The sequence below is a fragment of the Odontesthes bonariensis genome, chromosome 5, assembly GCF_027942865.1.
Source record: "Odontesthes bonariensis isolate fOdoBon6 chromosome 5, fOdoBon6.hap1, whole genome shotgun sequence".
NCBI classification, from domain to species: Eukaryota; Metazoa; Chordata; class Actinopteri; order Atheriniformes; family Atherinopsidae; genus Odontesthes; species Odontesthes bonariensis.
This window is the reverse complement of record NC_134510.1, coordinates 13268314-13295274: the sequence shown is the minus strand read 5'-3', so window position 1 is coordinate 13295274 and position 26961 is coordinate 13268314. Positions and strand designations below refer to the sequence as shown.

Genomic DNA, 26961 nt, shown 5'->3' with positions numbered 1-26961 from the left:
ATTGGAATATAGAATAGGTGTAACAGTTTTCGTAAATTATATCAATTAAATACTATGTAGGCAACTGATCACAAAAAATTCACTACACTAATATTGTTCTTAAAAGTAACGGCGCTTGCCTTTGTCCATCAGTTAAGTTCTCCTCATGACCTTATTAATTTTCATATAGAATTAAACCTCCATGCTTCCCAAACTAAATTTACAGCAAAATGACCATGATACATAAATATGCATATTATGTTGTCCACTTACTGTGTAATGTGTGTTCTGCACCACGCATTAATACTGATTACACAATAACTGAATTAGGACGCAGCAGGAAACATCCTTTCAGATGCTGGTGACAACAGTAAGTTCACTCAGATAGGCTAAATACAAAAAAAAAAGCTGAATCAAAACTAACAATAAGTCATATATTTTAAACACTGATATGTTGGCCAATTTGCATTGTTTTCCTTATATTCAAACAACCTATCCTCATTAAAAAAAAGGTGTTTGGAAGGAAAATATATGCGGCAGAATTCTTTCATTTCTTCTGATTTTGTCTCAGTTTTTCTCTCCCAAAGCCAGGCCAAGTTATTTTGCTGATAAGATGTGGACCCTGCCAAAATATGCCAAACCAGCTTGTGCAATCCAGACAGCAAAGTTTTTAAAAGCTCACATAGGACATGTAAAAAAAAACTTTCTCCGTTAAAGTGTTCATTCAATTGCTTTGATCTTTCTGTTATTTTATACCAGCGATTTTCTTGAAGATATTCATGCAAAAACATTGTTTATTATTGTGGTTGTGAGTTGGTGGTAGAGTACTAAAAGTGTATTACTTCTAAAAATGTCCATTGCATTAACAATAACAAATTCAATATTAATATCATATAGAACCTTTTGGAAAATGTCATGAAAAAATAAACATGTCCAAGCTATATAAAAAGAACTTAGGGCGGAGCCATTGTATTTGATTGCAATAGATTTCCAGATTTCCCAGGTGTACCGCTTAAGTATCAGACAAAAATAAAAAACATTCAAATGAATAAAAACATCTACATATGAAATAAAACCAAATGTAATAAAGAGCCTGTGAAAATATTCCCTTTTTTTTTAAACAAAATGATGGCTTAGAAGAGTAATATCTTCATGTATCTGCAATGAAAAAACATTATTTTATGTTATTCTGAAACGAACCCTTTTAGTCTGCCCCATTTTGTATTCATTTTTTCAGTTGGTCAAACTCACCCCTTTATTCATACCACATCCAAATTGGGGTTGTATAAAGATTGCAAAGACTGTAAATAAATGACGGACAGAGCCTTCCTGACATAACAAACTCACACAAGCAAAGAAGAAGCAACAGATCCAGAATTCCATATGACAACTTATAATGTCACCTCATTGAAAGTGAAAGAGAAACATGAATGGTGATGCCTGGAACTCCAACAAGTGCATCATGACTAATGGGATGTTAGCAGGTCAGCTCAGATTAGCTTTGCATTAAAGCTAGAAACAGTTAAATAGTGTGGTTTTAACACTGATACAAACAGAGGACGTTAAAAACATCAAGGTGTAGAGACGTTTCACCTGACATTTGCTCCGAAGAGAAACAAGTTGTCTAATAAAGCGATAGGCTACTAGGTGACTGAACAAGGTTTGGCTAGCTATGCTAACATATGAAGCTAACCAGTTGGTTGTAGCTTAATGTAAGTAATACTAATCAGTTCAGGTCCTTCTTTGTCAAAAAGCGACCTATCTGTTCATTTAAAACATCAGCTTAATCCAATTTAAGAATGTCCTGTTTCTGCACGTCCTTAATCTCCAGCAAAGGTCCCTTACCGTCATCCCATTCAAAAAACTAGGGTGTTTGTTCCTAGAAGCTCCAATAGTAGCCACTAGCCAGACAAGGGGGTGGTGGATAAAGAGGTTTAGGCTAAAGGCTTTTAAAAACTTTAAACAAAGCCAGTACAAGTGGAGTAATTATAAACAGTTATCTACCATTTCTAAGTCTGTAAATCAAAGCATGTGTGTTTTTTGTAAGATAACGCAGTTGCCAGTTGTGAGGGCTTGGACCACACATGACATACAGGTTAAATACTGGGATGCTGTCAGGAACCGGAATGCATTTCTGCATGCACAACAGTTATCCATCATTCTACATGTTTGCTTTGTAGAAAATACTCCTCGGCCTTAATGGGATAGACTCAAAGGGCACTGAAGTGATGGGCCAAATATTCCATGAAAAACCTCAGCTCTCCCGTTCCCTGAAAGCTTTCTTGGTCAACAAATGAATCCAAGAGAGGGAGAGGAGATGACACTGCCAAAGACACACAACATTGGCCTCGTACTAATATCTGTCAAAATATAAAGCAATAGGATCTGAAGACAAATGACTGGGCACTGAATGCTGCAGAGCCCGGCATCCCTCCTCTGAGCCTGAATTCCAGCATCTCATATGAATTTCAATGATTCTTCTGTAAACTTTTTAGATATGCATCGCCTCACTCTGAGTGCATGCTAGGTTATAAATCAGCAGCCCACAGCCCTGATTCAGAGCCCAGTGCTGACTTAAGCACTGTCCCACTCGATGGCAATGGGTTGGAGGTTATCGACTAGGTCTATGGACCTGAAAACAATGCAAATTCCTTTCGAGCACCCAGGACAGAGCATGTGTGCAGCATATGTCCACTGCACAAACAAGGGGTGACTTGTGCTCACACACATTATCATTACCATAGAAGGCACACGGGGAAGTTGATCAATATTTGACCCCTCTAATCATTCTTCAACCAGCTCTGCTCTCAAGTTTTCTCTTCATTTTATGCACAATTTCAATTTCCTGTGTAATTAACATTGGAATCACAACATTGGAGAGAACATTGTGCTATCTCCAAATTTGCGGCCATGGCTATTCTTACCAGAAGAGAAATCTGATGACTCCAGACTATGCTCTGTAGATTTGGTCTTCCGCGCCATGGGGGATTTCATGTGAATACTGCTTCTTAATTTTCAGTTTCTGTAATAACTGGTATTAAGTGGATTTGTCTCTCTAAGTGGAGGTCTTTGAATAAATCCTGTTTTGAAAAAATGAAGAGAAAGTAAGACCAGTGAACAATAGCACTCCCCTCAACTCAAATTCCAAAAGGAGATATTGAGGTGAGTTATATTTCAAGTACCACCAAAGCAAAAAGTGCTACAGGAATGAATGAACTCTACCAGCTGCCACATCTTAGGATAAAAATCATATGATTCTTGGATAGAACTGAGAAAATAAAACGTTCAATATTTGACTCTGACTTGTCAAAATTGTGGTGTCACTGCCAAATCCTCTCTTAGAAATCAAACCCTCTATTTAATAACGCTGCATGTTGGTTATGTAAGCTTCGGCTCAAATGTAAATTCTTCTGATATGACTTTTTTTTGGTCTTTTTATTATACATTCCAGGAGAAGGAGATCATTCTGTTTATGGGGAAATCTATTTATTGAAGCATCAAGAGCTTGTGGAGATCTCTGCTTATGAATGCGGCACGTGACCTGCAGTTTGCGCAGCAGTTTTTCAGAGGCAATCTCTTGCATTGCACTGCTTCATCATTGTTCAAAATTAACGACGGGGGGGTTAACTGGCCATTAAACTCAATCAAGGAAGACATGAGATAGTACATGTGGTAATATTCCAATCCACACTAAGCAATCAGACTACTACACAAGGTGTCAGGGGAGTAATGCATCCTAAGGTTTGATTTGTGCCGTCTATTACCAGTGGGGTGCTCCCCTGATATGGGTCTGTACATTGTTCTTGGCAACAAACCACGAGAGTGTATAGCAACAAATTGAGGAAGCCTCATTGTGATGTGCCATAATTTCCCGCTCAGGGCCTCTCTGTCAGGATATGGGTGAGGTCAAAGGTGCAGTAAAGGGAGTCCATCAGAGGCGAAGCGTGCTGAAGTCATCTGTACAGAGTTATTCGCGGTGAGGTGAAAGCAACTTGCACAGACAGGAGACCTAATCAGATTTCAAAGTAAACACACTGCTGCCGACTCCAGAAGGCTGAGTCCAAACATCGTTGCTAATTACATCTGTCTTCATTTTCCGCAACTCACCGTACAACACCAGTGAAACAGAAATCTAGATGGAATAAGAACTATTTCGAAACCACAGCGAGCACCTCAGCGTTACCTCAATTTTTGGTCTGTAGCTGTTCATTTTAGAGATTGCCAACTCTGATTGCTTCTGTCAGAAATCAAAATATAATTTCCTTGAAGTGTTTCTGCTGGAATATTTTTTTCATTTTTTATTCATACATGGAGACCGAAAAGGAAAATATATATATATGCTTTTCCTGTGTGCCATATGTGGGGGCAAGAGCATGGAAACCTACGTAAGCACCAGTCAAGTAGCACAATTTGGGTTTTCAAATGGCTGCAATTGATCTGCCATATTGTGACATTTCTTTGCAAGAGAGCTGCTCCAAGTTAAACAGGCGCCTTATGTCAAGGGGCTTTTTTTCACTGCCACAACATCCAGCTGCATCTTAAAGCTGTGAACATTGCGTTCACAGAGGGCTTTCACCCTCTTGTCCTGAGGTCCCAGGAGCCACACTGGCTGCATGGTGTTTATGGCATGTCATTATTAGGGGCCTGGCCCTTAGTGGCACCTTGGCAGCCAAGGGAAGCCCTCTACCCCAGAGAACAGTGTGCGATTGTGTTAATGTGGTTGCTTTGGTATTTTGTGTTCCAGCAAAAAACCAACCGCATATCAACTGACTGCCATGTGCAGACTTGAAAATTACAAGTGAACAGATCGCCAGACCTGAGTGTAACTTAAACTGAACACGGTGTTATCATGTATCCCTTAGAGGGATGATGACATTTCATCATTCTCCTTTATAACGTGCACTTGCACATTATTAATGATGCCAGTCTGTTTTAGCATATCAGTGTACCTCAGAAATTCGTCTTGTTGCACTTTCACAACAGAATAGCAACAAAGTATGCAATAGTAGGATATGTGCAGTGACCAGCGCCGCATACGACATTACATCTCTGGAATGCCTCTGTAGGCAAGTTTGTACAGAGTCCACATCAACAAGTTTGTAATGTGGTAAGAAAGAAGTGTGTGAGCAAGCATTCGCAGCGATGAGATGAGATTCGCAGCGAGTCCTGTGGGAAATCAGGATTAAATGGTGTATGTTCTTGGACAGCATGATATATATTTTCTCAGAAAATGTATCATAAGCTCTACAGACTGTGTTATTTGATACTTTGTTGGGGAATCACATAAAAATGGAAGTAGAGTACAAAGGACAGCAGCCCACAAGTTGCCATGCTGTATGTTGCTGACTAATGTAAGTGTTGTGGGTTTGCAAGTGTAGTTTTACAGTACACTGGAATTAAATTAGTAATGTGTTTGAACCAGAAAGTAAAATATTAGTCATAATGACATAATCAGAATGAACTCTGAATGCAAATCCTGACTAAAATGTTCGTAAAATAATAATATGAGATAAAACGTACGATTTGTTTTTGTGAATCATAGATTAATAGAACAAAACTAGATGAATCCACCACGATACCACTACTATTAAAACTATAAATATAGCTATTTTAATTACTATCTAGCTCTTGATAATGATAAAAAATAATCATAATTAATGATAGAAATAATATGTCCAACACACCAACAACTGGCATATCTGTGACGTAGGCATTGCGTATGTTGTCGTATGAAAAAAAGATGGCGTCTGTGTCAGAAATGTACGACGTGGGTTGGGAAGGTAAAACGACATATTTATTCTCCTCATCTGTCACTGTGGAATGTTTTCATATTATTTTTGTACACTGAGCGTTTTCTCTTGCAAGAGCACGGGGCAGAGTCCTCACCGTCTCCGAGTTAAAGTTGGAGAGCCGAAGTCAGCGTTTGAACTACCTAGCTAATGCTAGCTAGCTCGGTGTGCTAAGCTGTAAGTTTTATGCATGAAGTGGCTAATACCAGCTTAATTACGATCGAGTTTAACCTAAGTGATGATGGTGTATGAAGAAGCAGTGGGTGTATAGTGTATAGAGTCATTTTCTGTGATTGAGGAAGACACAAAACTTCCGTTAGCATGCCGTCATGTAGCGACAGTTACCAATGAATACGGCTAAAGACAGTTACTATTGCTTAAGTACGTTTTAGTCCTGTGAAAACCTGTAACAGTAATATCATCATGATACCGTAATGGTATTGTTGCTATTCGTGTAAAATACGCATCTACAATGGTGGCACACATACGTTTACATTCTGTAGCATTAAATGTGAGTCTGAAAAGCTTTAGCAGCTTTTAACTCTCGGGTAATTTAACACTGTCCTGCTACATTTCACACCCATAGAAACAAGTGTATTTTAAGTATTTGTGATGCGAACAGTGTTTCATTATGGTTGAATGTCTTTGTCTGCAGAGATGAGAGACAAGCTACGTAAATGGAGAGAAGACAACAGCAGAAATAGTGAACAAATAGTGGATGTTGGTGAAGAGCTCATCAGTGAGCATGCATCTAAACTTGGAGATGACGGTAAGTTTGTTGAAACCATATTAATCAGTACACCATTTTAATTCACTCCAATTTTTTTTTTCTTTTTGTAGCAAATGTACCGGCGGAGGTGACTGTGAGTTGCATTGTTACTTAAAGAGTTGAGAAGAGACGAAAGAATGAGAGTTGTCCTTTAGCTTTCATTGTGAAAATCATTCAGGAAGGAAATGACACAACTTACTGACACAATTAAATTCTTTATTATGACTTTGCCAATTAAGTAGACTAAAGATATTAAATGTTAATCAAGATTAGTTTTTTGTCTCCCGAATATTTTTACATTTACCCCCTCCAATCCTACCATCCTGTATTTCTAGATGTGTCTTTTAAGCAATAAGGTTGTCTACCCAAGTTTACCTCACCAGAAACCTAAGATCGCATTCAGATCTGTTCGTTTAACAGCGCTGGCCAGGATTTTCGATGGATTCGGATTTGACATTTATAAAAATGTCTGCATTCTGAACATTAACTTTAACAACACTCAATCTCAGTATTGTAACGTGGAACCAGCCACAAGACAACTTTGGTCATCTATATGTCTTATTCCTGTGTTTTCTCCAGCATTTTCCTTAATAAAGTAAGAGAAGAGACAAATGTATTCCGTATACTTAATTAGGAAGAAGCACAACGCTGGACTTTAACTTAAAAGATGTGAACTATACAATTGGCATGGTCATGGTTTCCTTTGTAGCATAAGTGTTTTTCTGCATTACACCATAGAAGTCTTCCTTTTCCCCCAAGTCATAATGATTCATACAGTCCTTTTAGGAGGCACATAAACACTTAACGTGGCATGCTTTTATTGAAACTAGCTTTTAAATTGGCTGTGAAATGAGATGGCAATTATGAGAGCAAGAGCTGGAACCATTAAAGCCAAAAAAAAGCTCTGAAACGTTTGTTTGTTTTGGAGTAATCTGCCAGTCTTAGATTGAGTTTTTTTTTTTTAAATTTTTTCTCTCCAGTCAACAGGGGGTGTTCATTTGCCTGAGCACATCCAGTTTGCTTGTCAAAGCTGACTGTTTAACATGTTGAACTGATTCCATTAATCGGCTACTGTAGCCAGGCTATTAGTCAGCATGTTATAATGTCACAGCCGACTGAGAGAATAAACAGTTCATTGTGTCGTTGCTAACCACAGAGTTAAACATTTTAAAGGACTGGTTGTGCTCGTTCTGTCTATGGTGCTCAGAGTGCCCGCTGTGGAAGGATATAAAAGCGATCTCCAGGTCAAGACTTGTCATAACTTGTTAAACATCTTGTCATATCATTGTGTCATATCCAACCAAAACGGAACTTTTGAAACCTGTGCAAACATCTTAGTCCGAAAAAGAAGAAAAAAGTGCTAAATTGAACTTCTCAAAGCCAGATTGACACACACAGGTAATGTGGTTGGAGTTGAACATTTCCTGGATGAATGGAGTCAGATAGACTCAAAATGGTTTCAGCACTCCACTCTTCCCAAAGAAGAAGAAGCTTGTGAATACAAAGAAAGAAACTGCAAGGGATTGCGTCCTATTCTCTTGGAAAACAGTAAAGCTTCTATTAATACAGCCAAATTACCATTAAAGCTCTCATTCACATATTTTGCTGTTTCTTTCGTCAGACGGCTACAAACATTAGAAATTGTCATTGAAACTCGGTCCATTAAGAGCACATGTCGGCTCGCGCTCACTTAAAGCATTTCCAGTCACCTTTCTCTGATTTTATAACCACAGCGTCATAAGACCAAATCTCCATACAAGTGAATTAAAAAATGTCTCTGCTGTGATGTAGGTGCGCGTTACACCACGTTACACCAGACAGTGGAAAAGAAGGGCATTAACACTGTCTCCTTTGTCTGTTTCTCTTCTGGCCAGTTTGGATTATTTATGAGCAGGTGATGATCGCAGCGCTGGACTGCAGTCGGGACGACTTGGCGCTGGTAAGTTTTTGCCACACTTCCTCACACGCCCAAGAGCTTCAGAAGTAATCGTTCATTCAGACTCAGCCAGTCTTTTGTGGCACCCGCGCTGCCAAATGTGAAAATCAAATTTTTATTATTTGGCCAAGTAATATTACTCTGTCTGTACTTTGGAAAAACAGTTTACAGAGAACTGGAATTAGAGGGTGTTAGAAATGAGTTGAGAAGCATGCTTCAAGTGTTTGCTGAACTTGGAGTTAAAAGCTTTTTCCCTTCAAATTAATTTGCCATCGTAAAGCTTTATGTGATTTTTATGAGTTTATGATTTAAAATATTCATATCTGTGAAATTAAAAAAAGAAAGAAAAATCAAAGTAATAGACATGGTTAATGTCCAGTCAGCCCGAGTAACAGTGATGGCTTCTCCTGGCACAACAAATTACTCGTTGAGTACAGAGAAGGCAGAACTATTAGTTATTAGAATGGGTTGCCTTTTGGCTGTCCTTTAAACACAGCTCCCAGACGTCAAAACAAAAGAAAATGAACAAACAAGCAAAAAAAAAGAAAGAAAAGAATACCCGACTTGAGCTAAAGGACAGCGAAAAAGCATCCAGGTCACCCAGCAGACGTTTCCATTGTCCAGGATGATGCTGAATGTGTTCGTAACCATTCCTTCCCTCTTTCATTATGATGTGAGCTTACAAATTCCAGCTCTATGTAGCGGAGGCAGAAAAAGTGGTCGGGTGAAAATCCGCGTGCTCCTTTTTATAGTAACAAGTGTGGTCGCCCAAATGAGTAACAGATCAGCAGAATCTCGTAAGACTGGCCTAATGACGGTCTGCTGCATCAGTGAATTATGTTTGTTTAGCTAAAACATTAAACAAATAGTTATTCTTTTTTTTCTTTTTTTTTTTGAAGACAATCAATTTTATTGGAAAATCTTGGCCATCTGTATGAAAACAGAAAATTTAACATCAAATCAAACACCGCCTTCTATAATTGGTCTCTCTCCTCTGCCCACATCCTTGCAGACCTGTCTACAGGAACTGAGGAAGCAGTTTCCAGATAGCCACAGAGTGAAGCGATTAACGGGCATGAGGCTGGAAGCTTTGGAAAGGTAAGCATCGGGTGCTTAACGCTCCAGAGAGAGAGGGGGAAAAAAAAAAGGCACAGCCTCACTGTTATGTGTGCTACTTTGAGAGGTTTGGGGAAGAGAAAGTGTTTGCAGATCCTAAGTGGCTCAACGGCAATGGGTGTGTTTAAGTACAGTGTGTGTGTGTGGGGTATGGTTTGTTTATGTTGGATCCCCCAGAATTCGTTTTGGGGAAGAGGTGACTGGAGAGAGCAAAGATTCACTGCTGGGTAGTCCTGTGGCCCTTCAGCTTGAGTCAGGGATTCCCGGGAAGGAAGTGGTCGGATCCCACTGTTATTCTGAGGGTCCTCGAGTAGTTTCTGGTTTCTGCTCCTCTATTCTTTTCTTATTCTGTTGCTGCTTTTTGTTCCCCCCATCTGTTCCCCACCCCTATTTTTATCCTTTACCATCTTGTTTTGGTTTCTGTGCTACGAGTATGTCCCGGCCCTGTAAATATTGACATGTCGCCACAATCGGAATATAGAGCTTGTGGGAGAAAGATAAACAGCAGATATTTTTGGGATGAAATGTGCTGAAGTAAGCGGAATTCAATCTGTTCATTAACCCCACCCGATTCACCTTTGCTGGTTTATCAGTTATGTCGGAGTTTATATGATAATTGAGAGTGATTGCTTTCGGCACTGTCAGATTAAATAAACTGCACACTGGGCTCTAATTGGCAGCACACAGAGCTACACTTGAATGACACAACTTCAAACAGTAAGGCCCTTCCCCTCCACACACACACACCAAACGCACACACTTGGTTCTTGAATAAATAAAGCAAATCAAAGTGGCTCGTGAGTGGTTGCCTGGTGCCATCTGAAATCTCCCAAAGTGTGGCTGAGTAATAAAGTGAATGTGAGGGAAGCATCAGTGCTGGAAATGGGGCTGCTCATTGCTAATGGGAACCAGAGTTGCTCCTGTCTGTTGTCGGCTGTGGGCTGGACGCTCTCTGATCACAGAGCTGCTCTTTCTACTAAAACATCAGCATTACAGGTCGGCCTTTTGTAGAAACAAAATATTCAAGATTCATACACCAGTGACGGATTTGACATGACAAGTGATTTTTCCACGATAAAATTTGATATTTGCAGCTTATAGATGTCCCCTCTAAACACGATCATGTGGGCTCTGTGCAAACATTTGAGCCGAATGAATAAGTCACCTGCGCATCTCAACTGATGTAAATGTAGCAAATTAGTTTTGTTTAAAGGTTAATAAAAAGAAATGCATTCAAATGAAGAAATCTTTAAAACGGTGTACTTTATGTCGGTCTCATGACTCATTGTGAAGGGATATAAACTTCTCACAATGAGAGCTGTGTGACCGGCAACATAAACTGGAATGAGTTTATTTATTGGGTTTGATCACTGCCGACGTCTGCGCAGCCTCACTTGAAACGCAAACCTGTCATGTTGTATACACAAACTTGATTACCTTGAGCTCTGTTTGATTTTCCAACTACCTAATTTTACACATGAACAAAAACCAATTTGTATTCTTCTCTTTTTTGTCTTTCGGAAGATACGACGAGGCCAACAAGCACTATGATGCCATTCTCCAAGATGACCCCACCAATACGGTAAGAGGCAAAGAGAAAAGTCCCTCTGCTTAGCGTCACACTTTGTCTCACATTGTGGTCTCAGCTCTTTGGAGGGCTTTAAATCTGTCAAGGCGCTTTGGTGTTAGCGGTAGGGGTTTGCAAAGTTAAACTCCCGTTGGCCTTTCTGGCCTCAACCACAGTGCTGATCAGCCTATCACCCACTCAACTGAAAACTCTTGGAGGGAGGGGGCTGGGTGGCTGGTGGGTGATTCATGGTGTTAGTCAGTGTTAGATATGTTTAGTAGAGGTAAAACATAAATAAAGGGTCTGGTCTTTGAAGACGGTTATTTATTGGACCTTTCAGACGGCCTAAGCTCCCGTCCCTCCTTCTCCTTTGTCATCCATCGGTTTCAGGTGTAAAATCCGTTGGGCACTAAGCTGGGAACACAGAAAAGCCTGCAGTAAGCCTGACGTCTCTGAAGTTGTAGCTATATTCCCCTTCTCAATTTTCTATTTATCACTGTGAAATAATCTTGCATGCATAGCGTTTTTTCCAATCCCACGTCCACAAACACAATGTACCTGCTGTTAATTGTTTCCACATGGACACGTCGCTATGCAAGAAATTTGTTTCAAAGGGTTTTAAAAAGAAGCCTTGACTTTATTTACTCTGGCTACATCCCTCCTCCTCTTCCCCCGAAGATGTTGTACAAGTTTCCTGTGCCATGCTGCCATATGGATCTGTTTAGATTTGTTATATTTTTTTTTTCCGAGCTTGTGCTGAGCGAGACACACTTTGCAGGCATTTGTACTTCTTAGATTCTTCACATTGTCGGCTAATAAAAAAAAAACAAACCCAAACAAACAAAAAGAGACTTTACTGAAATGTTAAAAATGACTACTTACTCTGCTTTGATGCGCACAGCACCTCACTTGTTCTTGTGGTGACAGAGAAATGGGCTTCTATTGCTGTTGAAAGTCAAACTGGCATGTTTCCATGGACAGTAAACCTTAGTTATATTTAATTTTAGAAGAGCCCTGGTGAATATGCTGTTTGGTAAAGCAGGGGATAAGATTTATGTAAGTCACATAAAAAGAACATGAATGAACCGTGGTGAAATGTTATTTTCAATTAAATTTGTTTTTTAGTTCTCAACAATATCTATTTTATTTATTTATTTTTTTTTTACCACCCATTGCAGCTGTTGCCTAAAAAAATGGTCTTGAATTGGGGTTGTGGTGCTTTTTAAGAAATCCAGCATGAAGTCATAATGCACCACTACATTTTAAATCCCATATCCAATGCCATCATATTTAGTTTTCCTCATGGAACGGTCTATTGTATGCAAGAAGCCAGAAATACTTACTGGCCTCATCAATGTTAACAGAGTAAGAAGCAGGAAAGTGGGATAAGAAGAAGAATTCTGTAAACAACTATTTTTCCAGCCAGGAACCAGTTCCACCATTGATTAAGGTGTGAGAGCCAAAACTGTCCCTGAAGAAGAGAGAGAGAGGGGGGGACTGTTAACCAACATCATTTTGATTTCTTATCTCATTGCCGTTGGTCTGCTTTCCTTTATTAGCTTTTATTTGCAACAAATGTACCTTTTGTAACTGCTGAAAATTGCTTCCCATGTTTTGACAATGGGAGGAGTAATTTCAGTGACTCCCAGGGCGCCTCCCAAGCATGGCACACACCTAATAAAGACTCCAGGGACATCCTCGGAAAGGGAACGGCCCGTTTCCTGGTCTCCACACGCTGGAGACTGCCACCCTTGTGAGCTTGGAAGTGTCAATCAAACCTCGGACTGGGAGTGGAACAAAACACACAAAAATCTCCTGTTCCTGGGATGTCAACCATGAACCTTTTTCCCACAATCCTTGTAGGAATATTGACGGTGGGTGGTGAGGAGACATGGTGACATCATTTAGGTCACCTGTCTTGGGGCGAGGAGAGTCTCCTCCTAACATGATCTCCACAAGAACTGGTTTGAAGATGGGCCTGAGAAATGGCGGAAAATTGGCGACCACAAGGAAGACTTGCGAGGCATCCCAGAATGCGAAGCAGAGATTGGAAACTGAGCTGTTGTAATTACAGGCTGTGGAATAGATGTGGTACCCATTAACCAAAATTGTTGAATCAACAAAAAATGCTCAAGGTTTTTTTTTTTTTTTTTTTTTTTGCCATGGCGCTTTCCAAAAAATGCTTCAATCTCTTACCCCTTCCATCGCTTAGTATGTTCCAATACCTACAGCAACGGGCTGGCAAAATTCTTGCTTGCGTACATGAATGCATTTTTTTCCCCACTTTTTATTATTGCTTCTTGTGAGCATTTTTTAGAACGTCCTCAACACTTGTATACAGGATTGTAGCAGTATAATATCATTTTAATATCGAGTGGACTCCGTGATCACATGAATATTTAAATATACTGCTCCCACCTGCTTCTGAGGTTGAGCCACAATAATATGTACGAATATTCTGGAATCTTGGAAAGAAGTATATGCTCTGCAATGTAAAGCATTTTTCTTTTCGTTTCAATTTATCTTTTGTTCCTTTTCCCAGAGTGCAGTTTCAGAATATGTGTCGTGTGCTAGGTGAGCCACTCATGTTCTGATGTTTCTTATTATGAAGGCAGGTTGCGGTAGGTCGCAGCCCAGAGCCAGGAGTGATGTTAATTATCCAGTCCTCACTCCTGAAGTCTCCTCAGAGCGCTAATTAAAAAAAACGAAAATCACAACAGAGGGGTCAGACCCGGTGCCAGTTTTTTTTTTTTTTCTCCCTGCATCATTAGTTAGAGAAAGAGGAGTGGTTTTGAATTGCCGCTTGTTTAATAAAGTGCCGGGCGACTCTTCTGGACTACCAACTTCCATATGTTCCTCTGAGCACCGATTGGCTCTTTATCTGGGAAAGAAGCAACACAGGGGGAGGGAAAAATCTTAAGTGTGGCAATGGCACAAGTGCAGAAATCCAAATTCACCACCGCCGCTGTAATTGTTTTTATGTATTCATTTTCCTTTGCTGCCTTTACTCGTTTTTTGCGAGTAGATGAGGAAAAAAAAACAACTCACATGCTTGTAATTTAGGCCGAAGTGAGTAGAAATTCCTGAAATCCACATGGCATCAAGTTCCGCTGAAGTTCATTAAATGAAATGGTGTGATCTTTGTTTTATAGCCAGAAGACACCACTCTTTGTTGCTTGATTTTAATACTTTTCTCTCATGTTGCCTTTCCACTTGCCTCATATTCAACGCCATCGTTTCTCAGCAGTCGGTTACAATGTGTTTGGAATAAGAAATGCGGTGTAGGAAAAAAACCTTTTGCTCGTTTTACAGTCTTTTTCTTGTTTTATGAAGATGTTCTCCTGTTGCCTGTTTGGCTTCTTTTTCTTGGAGGTTAAAATATTGTTTGTCAGTTGAGGCTGCAGTCTCTCAGTAGCTCTCTATCCCAGCTTGATGGATAAGTGGATTTCTTGTGATGGAAGTGTCAAAGGAGGCCCAAAGTTACAGCCCCCTTAGACATGACTCATACACAGCCCTCAATGGCTTTGGTTATGAGTATAGGAGAGGAAGCCCCACTCAATCAAGTGCCAGTTCATAAATAAAATGGGCTGTGGCTCCTAATGGATCAGCAGCCTCCTGTTAAGGTTTTCACTTACTATCAAAAGGAGGAGGGGAGTGGGGAGTGAAGCATTTGGAAAAGTCAGAGCAGCAGGGGAAATACTTTTTAATTCAGATTGATGAGAATCTAATCCACCTTAAGGTCAGTTCAACATATAAAAAACAAAACAAAGCGGAAAGCAATTTTTTTTTAGCTGATGTAAGTCAGGCTTGTGCAGCGCTGGATGCGTGCTGTGCCGGCAGGAGGACAGGCGTTGGGGTTTGTGGGAGTGTGCCATTTTCCCCACTTGGTAAGGGGATGACTCACCACTTTATCTCAGCCCCTGAGCTCGCTCCAGCTCCCAAACATTGACTCATAATGTGTGCCCATCTCCTGCCAGACATGGCCACTAACCATCTCCAATTATGCCTCGATGTACATTTAAGTCCCACGTTGACGATATTCATAAACTTGAAAAAGTTAGCGTTATCTTCGGAAGTGTCTTTATGTCCATGGCTGTTGTAGTGCACCACAGTTCTGACGAGCCTTACGAAAAGTGACCCCGGGTCCCAGCGCAACTTTAGAAGGGACTGTGGTGCTCTGCAAAGATAGAACTCTTAGCCTCACTCGAGCTATTCACCTCCTCACGCAAACACTTGAGCAGCTGAGTTCCTAATCCTGTTTACTCTCTTTTCTACAGGCAGCAAGGAAGCGCAAGATCTCCATACTGAAAGCCCAGGGGAAGAGCGCTGAAGCCATAAGGGAGCTCAATGAGTATCTGGAGCAGTAAGTATTCTGTCAGTGGGGGAGAGGGCCAGCCACCCCCTCCACTTCATCTCCTCTGGCTTTTATTTTAATTAAAAATGAGTCCACTTCCAATAGTGCTGGCACATCCAGGCTATCATTAGTGCTATTGTAATAAGCAACGGCATCCTGACATTTTTTTTACTTTTAATATGTTACAAATACATTCACTGTTTAGCAATGTTTGAGGAGGAGAAGTTAAAAGTGATGTCGTGTTTACAGGTTTGTCGGGGACCAGGAAGCGTGGCACGAGTTATCGGAGCTCTACATCAACGAACACGAGTAAATATATTTTTGTAAATGAAGTTTACCATGAGCAACTCCAGTTTGAGTGTTTGAGCTGCTTCAGAAGGTGGTTCATTTAGCTTTAGGTTGAGTCACTTTTCTTTTGCATCGATTCATCCATTCAGGCTTGCAAAAACCAGATTTCCCCCATTATCTACTTTTCTGTCTGTTAAAGCAGTATACACCTATTAATAGCTTTCTTTCTTTATTTTTACTCACCTTTTTACTCATTTTAGCTTATAGACAATTTACGGGAGACATTTCATCCACCTGTGATGGTATATAATGAACTCTTCTCTAATTTAAAGGGGTTATGTGACAGGTATTTGGCAGCGTTCAGTTCGAAACAGCACCTGGAAACAATGACCAAACCAAGGCATAGACTCCAAGCTGAATAACAAATTAATAATGTCAAGAGCCAGACTCCCGTGAATTCAGACATTCCAAGGATGGTGTTTAGTGTGAATATACCGTGTGTGAAGTGTGAAGTTATTTAAGTGTCAGCTGCTTCTTCAGGGACCAGCCCATATAAAACATACGCTGTAGTAAGGCAGCCGCATGTTCACGTTGTATCTGCCAGTTTAACAGGGCCTCAGATCAGACTGATGGCTTGATCACTCGAGGGCTGTTGGATGACCACAATGGAAGAAGTTGAGATTCCTAACTCAGCCAGGGGTCTGAATGGAGCTCTGTCCATGTTTGTCACATAAGAGTAGTTTAATAGGATTTCAGTCTTAAGCCGCCTCTCTTGTGTATGAGAGCTGAAAGACTCGCTGGCCTCCCACTGATATCTCAGTTGCCAAGGTGCATTGTGAGCCAGACAAGAGCATCGCAACAAAAAACATAATATTGTTTGTGTCACCTTTTATTGTCCGGGGCTCAGAAGTTAGTGAAGCAGCGTCTACAGTTTGACTGCATTTTTCGTTGTACGTGTGCATATGCTTATATATGTGTGTGTGTGTGTGTGTGTGTGTGGGCACACTTTACTCTGGTTGCTCCGGTAGGAAGACAGTGGCAGCAGGAATGTGTAGCACAGTAAGAAGGCTACTTATTGGATATTTCATGCTTTTGTCTGGGAGGCTTTACTGCTGTAGTAGCCAGAGGAAATCCAAGGGTGAGAGGATTATCTCCCAGCTTATCCCAACACTTCTAATATCACACCATTCACTCCCACAGCCCCTTATCTGCATGCGTGTCAATTTCTTTGCTTTCTTTTCTTTATTTTGGGTGACAAACTCCCTGTTTCCCCTCCTCCTTCTCTTCCGGATAGCCAGGCATTATCGCCCCTCTTTTCCAGGGGGGGCAGAGCGGGATGCAGAGAGACAGAGAAAACACTTGCTGTGAAATTCCCAGGAGAAGGTGGTGGCACTCATCCCCCTCCCAGCCAGAGAAAACTGTTTGATGGTGAAGCACTCAAGAGAAATAAACTGTCCTCAGCTCACACCTCAACACCCTGGAAGCTCGTAGTAGATGTGTAGTAGTAGATCTGGCTGGCTGTGGATGGAGTTGTTGCGAGCACCAGTGTCAACACATTAAGGCTGCGGCTACACGAAAACGTTTTTCACTGTAAACGATACTTTTTCTTATCGTTTCGCTGTCGCGGCCACACGGAGCCGGCGTTCCCACTACCCCAAAACGATAGTTTTTGAGAACGGGTTCCAGAGTGGGAAAGTTTGAAAACGGCCTCGTTTCGTTTCCATTGTTACAGCTAAAACGTTTTTGCGTCAGTCAAACGTTGACGCTGTGAGCCAATTTTAACACTTCTCTATTGTCTCACAGCGTGGCGTGACACAGTGGCGTGTGTACTGCATCGTTTCATCGTTTTCATCCGTTTTCGTCTGGACCTGAGTCTTTACAGCAGCGCGTTGCCGTGTGGTCGCAAGAATTTTCGTACCCGTTTTCAAAAAAAACCTCGTTTCGTTTTCGTGTAGCCGTAGCCTAAGAGCGGAGTTAAAAGCCTAAGAGTGAGAACAGTTAAACAGTCCTCATGTCTGTGACGGTGAGACGGTAGATTTTTTTGCCCGTTAACTGTAATTGCACAGAGCCACTCTTTGGACCGTCTCCTGGCTTCCATTCTGACCCAAATTATTTGACTGGTCATCCAAAATCGCATTGCTAAATAGTAATAATTTTTCAGGACATACTTTCCCAGGTCTAAATCCATTTTTTGTCTTCTACACAGTCAGAATGTTGTGTTAAAGTGGGGCAAAGCCACTGCTGATGGTTTTGCTAACCTCCAAAAGAAACAAATACACTTCTTACACTCTCACACATCATAACGGCTACAATCTTCCTCAAGCTGTGCGGTTAAGAGCAAGCTTGGGATCCGTCCTACGGAGCAGCTTGGTGATTGTGGGGTTAGATGGCTTAGAAGAAGAGTAGAGGAGGTAAGATTCTGGCTCTGGTACAAGATCCTGGTTGATGGCTGATGGAGCGGGCTCTGTTGCAGGCCGCGGCCACTGCACGAGCACATCTGAAAGTCTTTATGGCGAGGAAGTGGTAATTGTAAGCAGCCCCCAACCCTTCAAGCCCTCTGATCTCCCCCTCTGCTCGGCTCCTTCCCACTGTTTATTTCTTTCCTTCTGTGTCCCCACCTTCCTTTCCTGGCTATGCTGTTAATCTTTCAACTAGTCACCGAGGCAAGATGAGTTCTTTATGTTGTGGTGTGCAACATTCGGGTGATTTATTTATTTTTTTCCCTATACACAAAACTCTCAAGATGGCATTTCCCTTATTTTCTTAACAGCAGTGTAAAACACGGCTTGTTTAGAAACATTTAAGATCTCGCAAAGCAAATTGGAAAAAGCTTTTCAGAATAAATCACAGCGTGTCTGCAAGGCTCCCCTCATGCTGTTGTTGTCTGCATGCGTAAGCCAGTCCCGCTCTCTGTCGGCGGGCGTGCTTCTGCATCGACCCGCGTGCGCTCGCCTGTATTTTGTTAGGTGTACAGACGTTTTATTGCTTTGTGTTTAATGATGTACTGTATCATAGCTCCTCGTTTTGGCCAAGTCTTGGGATGGGAAAAGTGTGTATTAGAAGTGGAATCGCTGCAGATTAGTGTGAGGTCAACAGCTCAGCAGTGCGCTGCTGAGAAGTGATCTCATCCGAGCACAGGCACAGTGTGCCAGCTCTTACTGTAGTGCTGACCTCAGGAAGGAAGTTAACCACACATTTAAGGCAGAAAAAACACACAGATGCATGAGATTGATCTTCAGTGTCCTCAAAGGAGGAAGAATCGCTACACTCGGCGGGGCTCACCTTTGCCAGCAGCCCGCACTAAGTACCCTTTACTGTCAGCCTGTAAATAAACATGGTCATCCGTTGGATCTTTACACATTTCTGTAATGTACCTCGTAAGTCTGCTACTTGTAAACTGACACGTACCCCATGTCGTTTCTATTCAGATTTATACCTGTAAATTTATTGGCCGTAGATGTTGTGCTTCACAGTTGAGCAAGCTAAAGGATGACGCGTCCGCAGCTGTATCAATCGGCTTACTGTTTGCCTTGTCATGTCCACAGCTATGGAAAAGCCGCGTTTTGTCTGGAGGAGCTGATGATGACCAATCCTCACAATCACTTGTACTGTGAGCAGTACGCTGAGGTAGGTACGCGCCTGGATGTCCATCATCAAAACATGGGGGGTGGCGGCGCGAATGTTAGCTCTTCTGTGAATGATGACTCCTTCTAACACCGAGAGACACTTAACGTCACTGGGAATATATGCTCATGAAAGAAGATGTGTTTACTCTGGGTGGTCATGTATTGCTTATCCAGATGGCATGCTGTCATTGCTTGAGTTGCCCTTTAGCACAGCTTATTGGCCGTGTTTAATGCCTCCTCACACAGGTGAAGTACACTCAGGGGGGCCTGGAAAACCTGGAGCTGTCCAGAAAATATTTTGCCCAGGCACTGAGGCTGAACAACCGAAACATGAGGGCATTGTTTGGTCTGTATATGGTGAGTACTGCTTTGCATGAAGAAAAAGACGAGAAAGTGAAGAGAAGAGGGAAAAAAAACAGATAGGCAAGGCTTTTTTTTTTCTTCTTCTCTTTAACCCTGTGGTTTATCAAGGTTGAGGTTGACCACAGTGTGAGTTCAGACTGTACTGTGTGTGTGTGTGTGTGTGTGTGTGTTTTGGGGGGAAGAAAGGAGTGGTTCTCAGACAGGTTAGCTCACTGCTGACTCAGTGAACCCCAGCATCGGAAAAGTCAGCCCCTCTGGAGAGCTTTATTTTAGCAATAACCCTGCTTTAGAGAGACTTTACGTTTGACTTGGATAAATAAAGAACCGACGGATTTGAAAAAAAAATCAAGCGAAAGAGACCGGAGCAGTCCCAAGCTCAGCAGGTATTTTGTCGCAAATTATCCAATCAAGTGCCAGTTTGATTGTGGCACTTGGCAATATTTGTTTAAACAGGGTGTTGTCCGCTTGTGCCAGTGCATTATGTGTAGGGGAAACCTGACATAAAAACACAAACAAAGCATTGCAGGGAATAAAAGGTAGAAAGTGGAAGCAGGTCTCACACAGAGAGCCCCAGTGTTCCCCCCCCCCCCCCCATTTGGCACTGGGGTTCCTCAGGTAGTCCAAACACCACATAAGCAGCCCAGACCCTCTGAAACCTCAAAGATGGAGGCGGCTCGTACACAAGGAGTGGCGCCGGGTCACATCTCAGACATTCAACTCTCAAGCTGGGCTGGAGACGGAGCAGCATCCACTGATACCGAGGTCTTAAACGAATACCATACAGGGGGGAGTTTAAAAAAAAATTAAATAAATCGGTCACAGATCAGCCTTAAGAGTGCAGTTTGCAGGTTGTCAGCTAGCCGCTGTGGTTCAAATCTTGACAGGTGCAAGAAGTTCAGTGAAAGGGCAGAAAACTTTCACCGTCCCAAAGCATCTGAGTCAGTGTGACAGTGGACTTGGTAGCACTGACCACAGTTGGGTTGTGGGTTGGTTACTGACAACACATGCGTGGGGATTCCCCTCCATAATGGTGCACTCTGTTATTCAGGGATAGCCTGTCTGGGTTGACATCATCTAAATTGAGGTTTTCTTGAGTTCTAAAAAAAAAGAAATAGAAATTAAAAAAAAAAAAAGAAAGGCTTACTAAAAAAAAAATACAGATGCCAAACCATTTTCTTGGGGGCCAGGTTGATTGGTGTGTAGTTAAAGTTTCAGCACACTGGTAGGGAGGGCTTTGAAGTGCAGGCAGGGTAAGCCCTCTGGGGTTTGCAGTGTGGAGAAGATGGCAGGAACATGGGAAAGACATGGGATTTGTGGTTCGGAACGGAGCTGTCGGGGCAGGCAGAGACAGTGATTCACAAGGCGCTCCTCTGCCTGAACATTGGGCCTTTTTCGAAACATACAAGGTCCTTTCATCACCAGGAATCGATGGTGTTGGAGAAATTAGGCCTCGTTAAGTGACAATTTACGTATGAAGCATTAAAACACTCACTTTTTCCTCCCCATAAACGATTTCCCCTGTGTCATCAGGCCAAGGTCTGTTTTTTCTCTTCATTCTGCCACAATGACTAGTGGAGTGGTGGATGGTAAGAGTGGTTGCACATTCATCTCAATTACGCTTTTATTGCTGTTTCACCAAGTTTTGATATAAGAACACTCCTTCCTCTGTTCTCTCCTTTGCTTCTTCTTCTTCCTTTTTTCAATTTTTTTCCTTTAGTCTGCAAGCCACATCGGTGCCAGCCCTAAAGTCAGTGCCAAGGTGAAGAAGGACAATATAAAATATGCTGCTTGGGCTGCCACTCAAATAAATAAAGCCTATAAGGTGAGTTACAAATTCATTTTTACCTGCGTTTCTCGCTCCATCTTCTACTCCTTTGTTCTCTTCAGTCCCCAGACACCGGAAACCACCAATCAGAGTTTTCACGAGTTATTCACCTACAGTATTGAGACACTCTGAAAACCCCTCTCATTTTCATAAAATGTGAGAAGTATTCACCACTAAATTACCCCTAAATTCACAACTGTCCTCGTGGCTGTTTTTGATTTCCAACATTGTAATAATAACAACCCTCGTGTATTTCAGTCTGTCTGGGTACATTTACTGCTAATGTGTTGATTTGAGGCTGTAACCTCTGTGAAGGCTTTACACTACAACCTAGAAACGGGCTTCCTGACAAGCCGAATCTCAGAGAACATCACTAAACCGGGACAAATAGTTGTCTCTTGGTCTTTCTCAGAATGGGGTATCGTGACCGTTGGATCGACGTAAAAACAATTAAGGAAGTCTATTTATACCTCTATTTATACCCTTTTGACCTTTTTGTTGTTTAAGTAGCTGCTCAACAGATTTAGTCTTCTTCAAGAAACTGAATTTGAGCCTGTAGGTTTTTTTTATTTTTATTTTTTTATTTATTTATTTTTAAAAACCAGGATTCTTTCCTGCTGCTCCAATTTCCAAAAGTTTAAAATCCTCCGTGGGGGACGGGACCACGTCATCCTGACAGTGTGACCACCATGTTTAAAAACCCTGAGCCGGTGTAGCATTGAGTCTTCAGACTGCAACAAGGAGGTGAAGTCGAAGCAGCGTTGCAGGCACATGAGTTATATTTCACCTGCTACCCACAGTGTGGCATAGAGATCCGTGTTTGGAGCTACATTTCTTAACGCTGTTGGGTGTTTTAATCAAGTCAGCTTGAGTTGAGAGATCCCACTTGACACAGAATATATTACATTGCAGGGAGCTTTTAGAAACACAAACTGTTGTTTAAAACGGCCTTTAAAAACTAGACTGTTGATATCAAGACATCTGTTTTAGGGGAAAGTGGACAAACGCTAATAAGCTGTTGTTTTTGTGAAGATAAACTGTGGTCCTCTACAGAGACCCCGAACACACTGGAGGGATGGTGAAAGGCGCATTGAAGAGTTTAAAGTGATGTAATGTCGTGGCCCTGTTTGCGGCTCTCTGGCTGTGGAAAACCAAACCAGTTCTTAACTCGAACCAACTGGCTGTAGCACCAGCCCTGAACCAGGACTGGAACCGCTTTGGTCAAAAGGGGTGAAACTGGCCTTCAGCTGTGTGCCACACAGACTCGGTGGGTGTTTTTTATATCGAATGCGGTAGCGACATCCGATCAAAAGTAGTCACTCGAGACACATTCTAATAACCAGGTGTAAAACAGGCTGGAGCAGTCCAATATGTAGTAAGTGGCTCCCTGCTCAACATGTGTGGGCGCTGTTGAGTTTGAGGCTCCCCGCTGAGCCTCTAAAGGCTTTGTCGCACCACACTTGACTCTACTTGCCCCGTAGGCACATTTCACAGCGGAGCCCTCAGGCGAGTCTGTACTGCGGTGGTAAACGCCGGCAGCTCTCGCAGGAGAGAGTCATTGAAGAGATCTGAGCTCCTTTAGGTTTGAGTTCCAATGAAAGGAACCGTCATCAATCACACGCAGCTTGTTTTGCTCACAGTGTGCACTCGATAGGTTCACACGAATGCTTAAATCTTTTTTTTGTGAGAAGAAAAAAGTGAAGCGGGTTTAGTCATCAATATTATTTAAACAAACGTCTCCACACAAATCATCACTCAGATCAGTGTTCCTCCTGGCCTCACCTCCTTCCTGTAGCAAAGCTTTGAGCCCACTGGGGGACGAGATGAATATCTCGGACTGCTACGTTTTAATCGTAAATCAAAGTCCCAAAAGAGATATTTTGAGAGCAACTATTAAGGGATTTCATCTGAAAGTGGTTAGAGGAATTAGACAGTAGCATAACCAGTAATGTAGCACACGTTTCCTTGCTTAAATATTTTCTTTGCTGCCACGTGCGTTTGGGAGAAGGTTTACCCACAGACAGGGAACACATCTGTGTTCAGTGATCTTTGCTGTTTGGAACCAAACACGGTCTTCCATGCGTCTGAAGCAGGTCGGTGGACTGAAACTAGGACCATTTAACTGAGAGTAAAGAACATTTATCCACAAAAAAAAAAAGTATACTTTTTTTGTCATTATGCTTCAGTTTGATTTATTTTTTTTTTTTTAACAATTAAAACTTATTTTATCTGCTGGGTTGGTCTGACCCCGTGTAGACGATAATGAGAACCCTCAGTCAGTCACACCTTTGTGCTTCAGGGAACATTTGAGCTTCATCCCTCTCCTCCTCCAACTTCTTTAAGCTGCCTCCTGTACATTTCAGATCTAGTGTATGTGTCCACAACACACACACACACGAGGGGGGGGTTACTCTGTGACAAGTAAAATGACAAGGTGGAAGGTTGCCTCCATTATTTCTTTGCTCCCACCACCAGTTAAATGACTTGTGAGATCTTTTAAAAGGTACCATCAGTGTGGGCCTCAGACAGCTGCAAGCCGCTCGTGTCAGTCGTCCAGTTTTATTAGACTTCAGTACCTGGTGATTGTCATACCTCAGTGGAAGGAAAAGGTGGGCAGGTGAGCACAAGTGGGAGCAGACGTCGGCGAGAGGTCACGACTCACTGGAGCTCATTTTGAAAAAATGTAATTACTTATGTGGGGCCAGTTTGACGTGCAAAGGACTCAGATGTGTGGTTTGTAGGCGCAGGGGCTTTGACGCAGCGCTCCATAACTCGCCCTCCTGCCCTTACTCCCTAAACAAATTCTCTGATTAGCTCCTCTGTCACGGGCGACAGGCTTCCGCTGCCTCATGACTCTATTATCAGATGCTCTAAATAGATGTGGAGCTCTCTGGTCTGCTCCTCCTGTTGTGGAGCAGGGCAGGAGTTAATGTGGTGGTCTCACCTCAGGCTGAAGAGATAATTGACTACTGGGCCCGGAGTAATGGCGCATTAGGCACCAAAGCAATTAAATGCACTGATCATTACAGCTACACTACACCATCTCACTCACAGAGACGCACACACACACACACCCACACAATCTAGACGAATGAGTCACCCTTGGAAATTACATGGCCAATTGTATACCTTAGCCAACTGCCCTCTCGAAGCTGGAGTTTGGCAAAAGAGGAAGGAAAAAACTTTTGCTGTGGAAATAGCGTACGGGCGGGGTTAAGGATAAACTCAGATCCTGTTTGTAGAAGTCTGAGCAGGGCCAAAGGTGAATGAATACATGTGTCAAACCAAACAAAAAGGCTATGCTTTTGGGTTTTATTTGCTGTTGGATGGAGGATGGAGCGTTACACACAAATAGGTAGAGGATGAACTTCCAGCAGCTTTGAAAAAAACCAACAAAGTTTGTGTCTGCAAAATGAGAATCGGTGCTCAAAATTATGCTAACAACACGTTTCCGAACAGTTGGGTCAGAAGGCGTGTGATGATAATAAGATACCTACTGTGAGGATATACTATAAGGAAAGAAGAACTGTGTGCAAGAATGTTTTACGGTGTTGGAAGATTAAAGGACACTCTGCGCTGGGGGAGGCCTCCTATCTTTGCTAGTTCTATCCTCTGTATGAACCTACATCTTACAGATGTAGGAAATAATTCAAGCAGGCAAAGAAAAAACCTGGTTGGAAGGTGCTGCCAGGTTCTCTGGCCTCGGCTGATTTAAGATGGGCTGAAGCAACAGTTAAAAAGAAAAGAAAAGATAAATGTAACTTGTGTGGATAACCAATCTAAATCGCAAAATCCTGTTTTGGAAGTGCTGCTCGTAATCCCCTCTGGGTTAAACGGGAGAGGGGCCGTGCAGCCTGTTATCAGCTTACAGCTCGGAAGCCAGCATCAGTAATGGTGTGTGTGTGTGTGTGTGTGTGTTGGCGTGAGTAACATCTGTATTCACCGTTGATGTTAACCTGAATTATTTTGGAAAGTCGTTTCGTAACGACAGAGTTCTGTCTGAGGCGAGGTGGTGTTTGATTGGACGAATCCTCTGTTCTTGTCCAGTCTCGTGCCCACAGTTAGGGACATCGTCTCTCCTTTTTGTGTTTTTTGAGGGGATGCCTCGCTCGTTGCTGAGTTAAATTGGGTAGAAAAAAGCGTGTGCCTGTGTGCGTATGCGCGACTATTCTCGTCCATGTTTGTGGGTTATGATCTGCGGCCCTTCCTGTGAAACTAACTGGACACAGAGTGGGGTGTTTTGGACTCTTTTCCCAGAGGCCATGGAAGTGGACTAATATGGGCATCCTGTTACTGAGCACAGTCTAATCAAAAATGGCATTTATGCAACATCTGAGGAAAAACCCTTCGATGAGAGGTATTATTTTACTTTGCGTGACCTATTTGCAGACTTTATCTAATGACCACGCTTGTCTCTGATTATTTCGGCTTCTAGCTTCTTGCCCTCCAGTTTTCAAACGGGGTCGAGGATGTTTTTGCTCAGTCGGTGAAGCGTTCCACAGAGTGGATGAAGCAGCTGTGAGGCCGTGTTCAAGTGTTTTGTTCTCCGTTACTTCACTTGGCCAAGAGATCTAATGAGATGATATCTTTTTTTTTTTCTCCCCTCTTTCTCCCCGGCGCCTCTCTGCCTTTCACCTTCCTCGTCTGACTTGCAGCTGGCCGGTCGCGGTACCAAGGAGAACAAATGCTCCACGAAGGCAGTGGAGGAGATGTTGGAGTCCATGCAGATCACCATGTCTTAGACGTGCTCGGCCACACCTGTCTCCTTTACCCGTTCCTGTTCCATCGGAGCAACACGGCAGCTCAGACAGCCTTGTGATTTGACCAGAGCTGGAACTTAGATTTTTAAGAAAAAAAAATGTTTTCATGCCATCTAGTTTTTGTTCTAGAACTATTTAAATTTGACAGACACTTCATTAAAACGAGCTCTACGTAGTGTTAACCCCGCCGCCATTCAGATAACAGACTGTACAGTAACATGCTATTTATAAAAAAAACACAGTGGAGACCCCACCTGTCTGCACTGACTTTGTCTTCTGTTTCCATTCTATCTGTAAATGAAACGAATAAACCTTTTTTCAAATCTGACATGTTTTTGTAGCGCCAGAACTCATTTCTGAGTGGAACATTCATGTTTCTTTCTTGAACGAATGCGTAGGCTGTCGGTTAATATTTGTTCTTCTACCGTTTGCCAAATTTGAAATCTGATTACACAGGAGAAGGTACAGTAGGCATTAACAACAACAAAAAAAAAGGATACATTCTTTGTCACCAACTGCAGCAAACTGGAAAATCTTCTGTCTGCATTTCACTGTTTAATGGCCTCTGAAATGCATACGAAGCATTCTG

At 42.1% G+C, this 26961-nt stretch overlaps 1 protein-coding gene across 2 annotated transcripts; it reads left to right on the top strand.

Annotated features, from left to right (window-relative positions):
• The first annotated feature begins 5670 nt into the window (after positions 1 to 5670).
• On the top strand, positions 5671 to 26700 carry emc2 (ER membrane protein complex subunit 2). Of its 2 annotated transcripts, none has more exons than XM_075464918.1 (11): positions 5671 to 5759; positions 6424 to 6537; positions 8412 to 8476; positions 9486 to 9571; positions 11114 to 11171; positions 15434 to 15519; positions 15760 to 15819; positions 19344 to 19425; positions 19671 to 19781; positions 21505 to 21609; positions 26268 to 26700. In XM_075464918.1, the coding sequence occupies exons 1-11, from the start codon at positions 5699 to 5701 to the stop codon at positions 26352 to 26354; spliced, it is 915 nt and encodes a 304-aa protein (XP_075321033.1). In that variant the 5' UTR covers positions 5671 to 5698; the 3' UTR covers positions 26355 to 26700. The 2 variants fall into 2 exon arrangements, with proteins under 2 accessions (XP_075321033.1, XP_075321035.1); XM_075464920.1 differs by lacking the exon at positions 5671 to 5759 and adding an exon at positions 5826 to 5945.
• The last annotated feature ends 261 nt before the right edge of the window (positions 26701 to 26961 follow it).

Bases quoted from the DNA above. Each gene is read 5' to 3' on its own strand.
- emc2 (XM_075464918.1), top strand. From the start codon at position 5,699: ATGTTGTCGTATGAAAAAAAGATGGCGTCTGTGTCAGAAATGTACGAC. The intron at 8,477-9,485 runs GTAAGTTTTTGC...ACATCCTTGCAG, and splicing joins GTCGGGACGACTTGGCGCTG to ACCTGTCTACAGGAACTGAG. The intron at 9,572-11,113 runs GTAAGCATCGGG...GTCTTTCGGAAG, and splicing joins AGGCTGGAAGCTTTGGAAAG to ATACGACGAGGCCAACAAGC.